This window comes from Haliotis asinina, chromosome 15, assembly GCF_037392515.1.
Source record: "Haliotis asinina isolate JCU_RB_2024 chromosome 15, JCU_Hal_asi_v2, whole genome shotgun sequence".
NCBI lineage: Eukaryota > Metazoa > Mollusca > Gastropoda > Lepetellida > Haliotidae > Haliotis > Haliotis asinina.
Window position 1 is genome coordinate 11430335 of NC_090294.1, and position 11573 is coordinate 11441907.

The 11573-nt window shown below is 38.6% G+C and overlaps 1 protein-coding gene across 15 annotated transcripts in view; it reads left to right on the top strand.

The window, feature by feature from the left end:
• Window positions 1-11023, top strand: part of LOC137265902 (protein hu-li tai shao-like) — a 53827-nt gene extending 42804 nt beyond the window's left edge. Inside the window, exons 11-19 of one of the 15 annotated variants that reach the window (XM_067801366.1) lie at window positions 496-615; window positions 802-894; window positions 1514-1697; window positions 2074-2160; window positions 3258-3347; window positions 5601-5666; window positions 6172-6231; window positions 7145-7254; window positions 7971-11023. In XM_067801366.1, coding sequence (XP_067657467.1) covers window positions 496-615; window positions 802-894; window positions 1514-1697; window positions 2074-2160; window positions 3258-3347; window positions 5601-5666; window positions 6172-6231; window positions 7145-7254; window positions 7971-8084 — 924 coding nt within the window. In that variant the 3' untranslated portion in view covers window positions 8085-11023. Of the gene's footprint in view, window positions 1-495; window positions 616-801; window positions 895-1510; window positions 1698-2073; window positions 2161-3257; window positions 3348-5600; window positions 5667-6171; window positions 6232-7144; window positions 7255-7970 lie in introns of all 15 variants that reach the window. The other 14 variants (XM_067801365.1, XM_067801367.1, XM_067801368.1 and 11 more) reach the window with 14 other exon arrangements.
• The last annotated feature ends 550 nt before the right edge of the window (window positions 11024-11573 follow it).

Consider the following 11573-nt stretch of genomic DNA (forward strand, 5'->3'; position numbering starts at 1 on the left):
CTGCAAAATATTACCATCCACAAAAGGATTTAAACAGACAAGATCTGGTGGATTTACCCTGAAAATTGGAAAATCTGAAAATTTTAACAGACTGTAATTTAGACCGTCTGTCAGAAGTCTAGCCCGGCTCGGTCGGACAGATGGAACTTATTTCATATACTGTATATGTGCTAAATGGAAGGGGTCTTAGGATGATTTCATAAATTGTTGATTACCACACCCTGATGATGTGGACTGTGACCATATTAGCACCATAGCTTGGGGTCAGCATTTCCTTCTGTATGTGTTAAAGAATATTGTTGATATCCATAGTGTCCGTATTGTCTGTCTATACTGCAGTAGTATCAAATATAGAGTATGTGTAGGATCACTGGATGTAGCAGACTAGTTGCTGAGGTCCGCACTAAACAACAAACTGTAAATGTTTAACGAACATCTTCTACATGATAAGAAGAGTAAGCAACTTGTGATGATGAATCTTTGCCGTTGTTTCAGTGGGTACCAGAGGGGACCGATTCGCCCTCCAAAACCAGCACCCCTATAAAAGTGGATGGCCCAAATCAGTTTGCACCACAGGGAGATAACCCAAAAGAACTTAAACTGAAGCAGAAGCAGGTATGTAACCATGATACTGACATAATGAATCAGACAGTGAGAGAAATGTCAAATTTGATGCTAATGATATCAGTGATTGAATTGTCTCATCCAAACATAAGAATTAACAGACCATCTTCATGTAGTTGGAGTTATGGGAAGTACAGCATTACAACAAACAACATGTCTTATATGTTATTTTTCCAGATCCGAAAAGACTACTATGAGGATAAGGTATCAGCTGGACCCCAGTCCAAAGTCTTAGAAGGAATGTCATTTGATGAAGCACAGAAAATGAAAGTGAGTTAGAAGTCTTTACCTTAGTTTAATCTTGATGCAGTGATATATGCAATATGTGTTTTAAGTTCCAAGCTGTGTCCAGACATAAGAAGACATAAGATTCTTTATGGATAACAACTTCTTCATTACATATGATGGGACGTTTCGGTATGGATTGTTATACTGTTGTCAAGCAAGAGTGAAGCAATACAGCACAGAACAGACTTATGTACATGAGCAGGGATAAAGCAATAACAACTTGTAGGTATAAGGTATATAAGTCTGTTCTGCCTGAATGTTGCATCACATGTAATAAAGATGTTATCCGTAAAGAATCTTACTTTCTTATTTCTCATCAGCTGCTAATAATGCCAAGCAAACAAATGTGTCGAGACAGCCTGTATTGTTTCTCTTGACACCAACCACTGACTAAGACAAGGTTTGAATGTTGACTGTATAAAACAGCATAAACTGTGATTTTGGAAATAATAGAAAATTTGGCTTTATTGTAGTCATTTTGCTTTATTTTGAACCTTTTGAACATTTTAACCCTTCTACAACCTTTGAAGAGATTGTGTATTGAAGGGATGTAAAAATCTTTAACATCATACAAATTCTTTCTCTGGTTTGTCCACAGCAGGACGGGAACCTAAGTAATGCCTCGGACCACGTGATCGTTGTTGGAGCAGCATCTAAGGGCATAATCCAGCGTGACCACCAGCACAACGCTGTCGTGTACAGGTCGTATTACGCAGCCAACCCCTTCGAAAACATGTCAGAGAAGGAACTTGAGGAATACCAGAAGGGGGTCAACAAACAGGAAGGTAACTATAGCTTGATGATGGGGATACTTGATTACACCCCTGGTAGGTTTCAATTCTCAATGCCTTCATTTTGCTAAACAATTACGACTGAATGAAACAAGCAGTAAATAGTGAATAGATTTGATAAGTTTGATTCATTCATGAACAAGTTGAACTGTAATTTCAATATCTGCAATAGTGTAGCTTAGTGTTTAAAGCATTACAGATGAGAATTGATTCCCCACATGGATGCAAAGTGTGAAGTCCATTCCTGCTGTCCCCAGCCATGATATTGCTGGAATATTTCTCAAAGTGACGTAAAACCATACTCACTCCTTGTCTGCAGTCTGTACTTCACTGTACAGTGTTACTGATGGTAATCTGTTTTTCTGTGCAGCTGGAGATGACCTAAGTCCAGGTCCCGATGGCCGCCTCATCTCCTCAGAAGAGCGTATGCAACAGCTCAACTCCACATCTGCAGAAGGTAAGATAAGTGTTCAGTATTTGCCTTGTGCCAAGAATTTAGCGTTCCCGTGTTCTGTTCTTTAGCTGTAGATGTTGTGGTGCTGCCTCTGTCAACACCCCAGAAACAATGCATGTCGCAAACCTGCAGGATCATAAGTTTTGATGAGAGCATTTCAGAATTGCAATACGGTATAAATGTGATCTTCCTTGATTAAAAGTTATTTTAAAAGAATTATTAAAAGTACCTGCAATTGTAAAAAAGAGAAAAGCATGTGTATGTCGGCTTATTTTGGAGGATCATAGTAGTAATTTTGAAGCTTTCAAGTCTAATTGAATAAAATACTTTTTGTGAGCATATCCTGTAATGTTTGTAAATGTTTTGATGAGTTGTTTCATTTGTAGTCCTCTGTAGTGACTCCTCTGTCCATCTCCTGCACGTTCAGCCCTAAATATCTTATACTAGCCATTAAGGAAGTGTACAATCCTTCAGTATGTAAATCCTGATCTGAGCAATGATTTTGTAGTGTACATGGTACTGTGTTGACATGAGTGTCAGTTTATGTCCTGCTTAGTGGTGAAAGAAATATGTTTTAACCGGAGTGGTAATTAACTATTTAATAATTCTTTATCGCTTTGAAATATCATTCTTAATTCAAGCGTGACATGTTAAAATTAAGATTAAGATTGCTCATTAGAGATTAACAGTTTGAAATTGTAAGAATACCAGTATTTCTGAACAACATGCTAAAGTAGTGGTTAGGATTTTCAGTGTGTTCATCTTCACTGAAATTGCCATGACTGACCTTGCTGATTGTGTGTGTCACCGATACCATGACAGTATTATCATTACCAATAATACGTACTGCACACAGCTGTGATATAGTGAGTGGCATAACAGAATATTCACTCAGTTGATCCTGTTGATATATGGCTGCAATATGCTATAATCAGCATCTGTGTGTGATCTACCATAAGACAGTTGTATCCAAGTATGTGAAACTAGGTGACAGGTCTTAACACTGAAGCCTAACTGACTGTTGGTGTGTGCACCCTGTTCTACTCTATTGTGTGTGTGTGTTTGTTGTTCTGTGCACGGAGCCTTGTTGTTTCATGTAGAGTCGGGCATTGCGCCACTGCCTGAGGAAACTAACCTAGATGAGAGTGTGAATGGCCAGCCTGAGTCGCTGCCATCCAACAATGAATCAGGTACGTACACAGATCTCGCCTCCGCTGCTCAAGGGAATGGTGCTCTTGCTGTGCTTGCTGGATGATGCTTCAACAGTGCTCTGACATTAGAAATTCAATTTTCAACACTGGACAATAAATGAGTCCTCAGTTCTTCCCACAACCATCAATTCTTCCTTCTGCTCCCCTGTCCATCGTTCTTCTTTCATCCATCTATCCATTTGCTTCCTCCTATCAATCTCCCATCCCCTGATAATCCATCCATTGTTCCAGTTGTCCAACCATCTGTCCCATCTGAATATGACTTGTAATCTATGGTACCAGATTAATGGCTGACATATGCCATAGTTCCTCATTATTCTGAGTACTCAAATGGTACTTGGTATCTTAATGAAAAAAAAAAAAAACCTCCACTTTAAAATGTTCACGAGAAAGTTTACAGGTACTTCGTAATGATAAAATAGACCAAAGACAGTGAGGTCCTTGTCATGACTTGATGTTAAAATTTTAAATTCAAGGAGTCTTGACTGTCCAATAATTTGGCATTACACCTCAAGCACCTTTTAATTTCAAAAGTTTATGTTTTTTCATGATTCAGTATTGAACATCTAGTACCTCTACACATTGTACGTAATGGAAATCACTTCATAGATCAATATCAATCTCTTCAATTCTTCAACCAGTTTATTATTCGAAATTAATATCATCATTATACTGTCACATAATCCCTGTGTCATACATCCTTCTTTCACTGCTGTGTTGGAACACTTCATCTCACTGCCCATCTCCTTGTAACATGGGTCACTGCAATAGCCATGGTGGCTACGTCTTCAAGCAGTAAATGTCAGCAGCATGTTGAAACATCCTTGTACTACTTCAATGTCAGATGATGAGTTGATGGTCTTCTAATACTAATTTGTTACAATCGATATAGCTTTGCTTGTAGAATACTTGTGGTCTTCTATTTCTCCAAATGTAGATGACACCCTGAGGGGTTGTACATACATGCATGATTTCCTGTCTTTCTCTGCTTTGCTCTGCATCATAGTACTCGTAAGGCTTTTCTCTAGGTCACTGGTCACCATATTTGTGAACTATTTAAGATAAATTGAGCATTAGGGATAACGTCTTACTAACTTGATGTAAGTTTGTAGTCCTAGGTGCATGACTGTTCCGAGTTGTTAACACATTGCAAGGATTCCAGGCACAATAGCACCAGCAGACTAGTGTAGAATGGGTGGTTATTATGCTTAACCTGAAGTATAACATTGTCATGCCCTGATTGCGTAGGTCAAATTGTACCGCATGATAAATGTAGCGTGAATATTGTTTACATAGCATAAAAGAACATTCACTGATTGTTCAAGCATATTGTCAATCAACTCAAGCACCACCAGTTCCACCCAAAAAGGGAAGACCTAGAGGTGGGCTGCTAGCACACGATGACTTGCATCATCCCCCTCTTCATGGCCGATCAGGTGACCAACTGTGTGTCATGTGACTTGTGGGTTGGGCGCCATGACTGTGTCTATACAGACAACCATACTCATTGTTATAAACATTGTCCTAGTGTAGCAGTGTGCTTGAACTCATGGATTGTACATGTGTTCATTAAATAATATTTGTAAGTGCAAATTAGGTATGTGATCATTAGCTTAACAAAATAATTATACGCATATAAAGTATTATGTATTCACTATACATCTCAAAATAATTCTTCCTGCTGCAAACTAACACTTCCGACTGTGTTTAATACTTATTTATAAAATTTGTGCTACCTTGTTCTGAACTAATGTTGATGTGAGGAGAATGGTCTTATTGCCAAGGTTGTAAGGAATGAGAGTTGTGCAGTCTAGTAACGTATATCAGTCCCTGTAGACGTAATATAATTGAATGAAATGCTCAATTTTTCTACAGAACTTGTGATGTGGCCAGTGAGATTTGTCCTATTTATATATAGTCAGTTAAAATAGGTGTTGTAGTCAGCAAATGGATTGAAGATCTGCCCTAGAAATTCATGGTAGACCGCTAGTCCATGACTACTGGTAGTAAATTCTGCAGAAAACGAAGCAAATATCTGAACAGTTTAAGGGAATTGATCTAAGAGTTATTAAAGAACGTATTCTGCCCTCTGTTGACAGACAAGTAGGTGGTGGTTCTGTATGACTTCTTGTTGTAGACGCCTGTTAACTGGGCACTGTTGCATGTCACATTGGTAGTGTGTATTTTGCACGTTGTTGCATGCTTGGCACGTGTATTCTTGCATGTTCACAGATGAAAAACGTACTACTCAGATTAAAAGGTCCGAGTCTGAGCGACAACCTATGAAAAGTCCTGAGAGTGAGTTTCACATCACATGGCATATTCAGACAGCACTTACCTGGAACTGGGGAATGCTTATATTAACCTCAGTCTACAGTTTCAACCCTCAGTAATATAAACCCTTCAAATTCAGAAGAGAAGACAAATGATTGTCATGTATTTATTTTGTAACTGATCCAATGTTTTAAATATGGATTCACTATTCATAACCTTTTTTTTCTTCTCATTGTTTTCCGAAACCTGTGAAACAATACTTTCAATTTCGCATAAATGATTTATATTCTGCTGACTCAACATAATACACTTTTTCCTCACACGTCTCTCCCTGTGGTATTTAACATGCTTGACCCATCTCCCCATCTCCTACTCAGCAGAACTGACTGGTCAGCACTGCTCAGTGGAGACACTTGAAGAATGTGTGACATCAGCTTCCTTTCTACTAGTGATTTTGTTTATCTGGCTATACTACTTTTTTAAGCTTTTGTTTGTGTCCTAGCTGTGCATTTTGTCTTTTCCTTGTTAGTGATTCGAGAACTTGAGAAGAAGAATCTGGAGCGATCAAAATCTGACAGACAACCCCGAGGTGAGATAGTGTACATGTGCAGATTCATGTCTTCTTCTGCCTGAACATGGAGATCTTTTCTTCCTACCTGTGTCCGTAACTTGATGTCAGTTAGACAAAATTACATTTGTTGTTTGAATCATGATATGATTAACAGATATTGAACAGATATTTGTTTTGATTCCCTGAAATCACAAGACTGCTATTTGTAGCAGGATGTGGTAGCCAAAGGTCTTGGAAGTCACAACAGAACAGCAACTCTAGGATTATTGTAGGAGGATGTGGCAGGCCAAATAGTTTTCTTAGACCAGCCATCTGTACTGATTGTGTTCAGGGCTTGGGGATATTGAAACATTTTAGTCAAGACAAGGATGTCAACATGGAAACCTATTCCATCTGGCTCAAGTTCTGCTTAAGTTGTAATTTAGTTAGAAGATTACAGTGGCCCAGTTTTGTCACATCCAAGCCTGTCAGTTGCATGTTGCTTTGAAGTAGCTATTACAAAATGTTTGATATTTTCATACACCACCTCCAATTTAATTATCTTTCTGTGCTGCAGAGGATTGAGAAGTGAAAGGTTTTTATGTTCCATCGCTGCATATCTTGCGCAGGTTGATTAGTATTAACTGCAGAGTGCATCACTGAATGACCTTAACTGCCTTTGTATTTATGATGCTGTTTTACAGAATGATCTAAATAAAGTCTTGTATGACTGTTTCTTTATGTCCAGCATGCATTTGTATCCCTTAGAGCTAAAGGCTAAATTGGAAATCCTTGTCATACTGAACTAACACATTTGCGAAAGTTTGTGAATGTATGTGTTTGCTGTAAGTTCTACATGTTTACAATCTTCAGATTATAAGGTTTTCCATCAATATTTGTGTATGTCTTCTGTTTGAGAGTTAGTCACAGACTGAATGTTTTTGTCTGTCAGAAGAAGGTGGTGAAGGTGAGAAACCAAGCTCCCCTGCCAAGTCAGACACCCTGAGGTCGACAGACAGTGCCAGCGGCGGCGACACACTAGAGGAACGCAGTAGCAAAGAGGTAGGGTAGTCAGTGGACAAGTAGTTAGTAAAATTCTGAAAGTGCACTCTCTCAACAACTTAGACTGAAGATTTTTAGTCCCTGTCCATAAATATTTCGAGCTGTTGAGCAACATTTTGTCGACAGGTTATGTTTAAGTGCTGGATTAAAACTGAAAGAAAATGAATGTCCCAAGTATAAAGAAGTAATTCTAGCACATGAAATTTACCATACGAAATCATATTCTGTTTGAGGGAGAAAATTAAGATGAAAGAATGTGTACTTAATGGGAAAAAGTAACCACAAACAATTTTTGAAGCTTGGCATCTCTGTTTGTAATGTCGAGATGTTATCTCTGCACTTAAATTGTCACTCAAAGCATCCACACTGTCACCTTCATTTAAGGTTCATTGGGTCTTTTAGATGTCAAAATATCTGTGAGCACTGAAGGGGCAATGTTGGTATGAAGACCAATGTTAGGACCCTGCTACAACACCTGTAGATCATCCATTTAGGAGGACCGTTGTCATGGGGTTATAACTATGAAATCACAACTGTATCAGCCAGTGGTGTAATAAGTATCTATATTCGACTTTGATGACTTTTGTCACATTTAATGTAATGGCTGCTGAAAAATGATTGGTTAGTGCAAAGACCATCTGGTTATTTTTTTACATGTATTTGCAAGTGTTATTGTCTGCAAATACTTGCATCTAACATTTAACTCACCTCTGCAGGGCTCCCCAACCAAGGAACAGCCGTCTCCCAAGAAGGAGAAGAAGAAGAAGAAGTTCCGCATGCCATCCTTCTCCAAGAAGAAGAACAAGGAGAGCAAGGAAAGTGCAATCTGAGAATTCCCCGATCAATGATGTCATCGGCAGCAAACTATGTTCTCACTAGCTACACAACTCACTCCATGGTTCCCTGACAGGGGCGCTTTGAGCAGTCCTTCTGCCACTTCAACATTTGCTTTTGTTGGGGACATGCTGCAGCGTTGATCGAAGGAGCAGACGGCGAAACCTTGTTTCATTTAGCTTTTATACATGAAAGAGTGAAAGAAGGGAGGTAACTCTTGGTTTATTGCTTGTTACTGTCGTAGTCACAGTCTATGCATTTTCTCGCCACTCATTTCATCCTTGTACCAATGAGAGAAGACTGCGAGATCAGTGCTGCCATTTGTGACATTTGAGGCCATGTGTCCAGCTTACCATGTACCCTGCTAGGTTAGTGAACGAGGAGTTTGGACATCTGGCAGATTTTATCACCATCATTTTTACGACAATATTGTCCAGGAGGCTACATTACAGATATGTTGTCATGGAAATTGTGCTTCCTGAGGGATAATTAGAGTTTTTCTTCTGTTATTTTGCATTTTAGTCACTTTTAATCATGTTTTTTGAAATATATGTTAGCACATGTATCACAATATTGCATTTATGTGCAAATGTTTCATTTTCATCCAACAAGTATTCGTACCATCGTTCAGATACTGGCTCCTCCAACTATAGTGCTGTTCTTCCTGAGTACTCTCATCTCCAGGTGACAGCTGTTCCAGCAAGGCAGAGTCTGTCTGAGTATGCCGCACTGATAGTGTCACTGCCCTCTTGATGTAGTATTACCATGGCAACTCACAGAGATCTGTCTTGCCATATGCTAAAGCATTACACCACATATGGTAGTGTTTCTATGCCTGTCTAGATCTTCTATCGGAGTGGAGGTTGCGTAGCCTATGGGTAGATAACTCTTTGCTTCCACTTCATTAATTTCATGTCACAGTTTGCTGCTGAAAACATTTGAATGACCTAATAAGTTTATTCAGGGGACCCTGCTTTCTATTTTCAAACTTTAGATATATATTTCATGTTACAACAATATTTGATGCGCTGGAAACCATGTGGAGACTTGCTTGAGGATTTCACAGATGTGTTTTGATTTATTTTGGACTTCGGTAGCAGAGCATGAATTGTCTGGGATTGGGGATTTTGGTGTCAGGGGAGGTTGCTCTGCTGTTTCCTTTCTGGATGTGTGTATCAATGTCAAAAGTCCTGTGTAACTTATATACTGGATATGGATCCATATGTGACCTGCTGTGAGGCATGACACAAGGATGTGTACAATTTTGTATTGTTTGTGATGTGTAAAGCTGTGTCTCCACTCTTGTAAGTCTCTTTCTCGACATTGTTGGATGCTTCATGTTTGTATCCATTTTACTGATCATATGCCTTTCCTGAGTGCCCAAATAAGTCTCACAAGATCCATAACACTGAGAAAAAATTATACATTAAACGTTAATGTAACATTTGGGATGTAGAACTGAGAAAGGTATTAAATTGTTTGTATAATGAAAGGCATAAGACCAGCTCTAATATTGGATAAAGCAGCATCGAAGCATAAAACTGGTTGGTTCTGATGTGAGTTCCCAGCTATGAAAGTGTCCTGTTCTATATAAGGCTTGCAGTTGTCAGCCTGTTTGTGGTAGTTGTAGTTCTCATCTGTAAATAAGTGTAAAATCATACATCAACAAGTGACCAGAATTGCTTTTTAACCTTGTTTTGTACCCATGCATGAGCTGATAAATCGTAGAAAATACCATGGTGACATAGTTTAGTAGAATCTTATGTACATTTGATTGTATAATTGAAAGCGATCGATGGCCTTACTTAACCATGGAATTGAGGCTTTTTCTATTTTATGATTGTCAAGTTTTAAGCATCATTTGTGTTTTTATAATTCTGTTACGTCCATATTCTAGAGTTAGCGGCATGGTTGTTTCAACCAGCTCGGGGCAGAAATATTAAACCTGTAAATAACTTGGTGCCAATCCTAGTGAGCAGTGTGCTAGATATTCCATGGGAGTCCAGTTAACTGCCTGTTGCCAGGTGTCGCTAGGACTAGTTGGAAGTGGTCATGTATTTGCTGCTAGGAGTAGGTACCAGAGGAATCACTTGAAGACTGTACAGTGTAAATTTGACCAATCATGTAAGCTTTTGTTTTGTTATGAATGCCATTTTGTTTTCCTGGCAAGTGTTATGTAGCAGCGATGGAAGTAGACGGTTGTAAACCACTTCCTGTCTTAAATAAAGAGTTCTCCCCCTTTACAGGTAGTCACTGATGGCTTTCTGTTTACAATTTGAAATACTTTTCTATCATTTCCTACACAGCTGTGAACTGGTCATGATAGGGAAACATTCCCGACCATCTTGCCATAGGTGTCAGGTCATGACAAGATGCAAACAGAGGCCATACAGGTTGCTGAGTAAAGGGAAGTCACAAAGCTTGCTGAGAAGGCACGAGCTGAAATATATTGTTAGTCTTCACATGAAAAATACAAGCAAACTTTGATTAATTTATGTGAACTGTTACTATGTCATGAATATATACTACCTGTGCCCTTCCCTGGTATTTAAGCGACTGTTCGTACGCTTATCAGAATGCTTTGTTGACTTTAGATGGTGCAATTTTTACATGAAAACTGTTTTAGGAACAATTTTTAAGTATTTTATTTGCTGACACTAAGTGGTTGTGAAGTTTACCAGTGGATAATGTGTTCAAGTAGAATTACTTGCTTTTTACAATTCTAGTTGTTTCTCAACAATAATAACCAATACTTATTGTGTAGTTCACCTGTTGCAACACATTGCTTCTTAGTGACTGTTCCAAGACCGTTTCCTCTGCCACGGTCGCAGATGCTGATGACACCGAAGATGCTAGTGTCTGTCCACTCATCTTTTTGTTATGAACAGCTTGTAGTAACCCTGTACTGCTGTGGCAATAAACATGGTAAAAGTTACTCCTTGTGTTTTGTGATCACATTTCAGGACATTGTTTGTCAAAACCATGGATAAGGTTGTGTGAGTGAACATTCGAAAAGTTGGAAATAGAGCCATCCAAATTAATGTTGTTTTTAAAATTCTTTCTTCGTAAGCAACAGTTGAAATACGAAGGATATGTACTTAACACTCAATAATTTTATCTCTGCTCAGAATGTGAGTGCTACTAGAGTGCTTAGGAAATGCTAGTACCACAAGTACTTTCTCTAGAATGATGAAATGCAATGTTTGTTTGTGTTGGCTGGAACTGAGCAGCTAGATGACAGCAACAAACAAATATCTATCTTTACTGGTGATCCAAAACACTTTGTGTGCAATCAGCAATATTCCACCAACAGTCTGAATAATGCAGTACAATGACACATTCAACAACTTAGCAAGTCTCACCTTGTAACAGTGCCTCAGGTAAGAGGCAATATACTACTTGTAGCAATGTTTCTCAAAATTGGTAAATACTCTTTGAAACTATATATTTTTGACTCACAAATTGTTCCACTTAAATGTAAAATT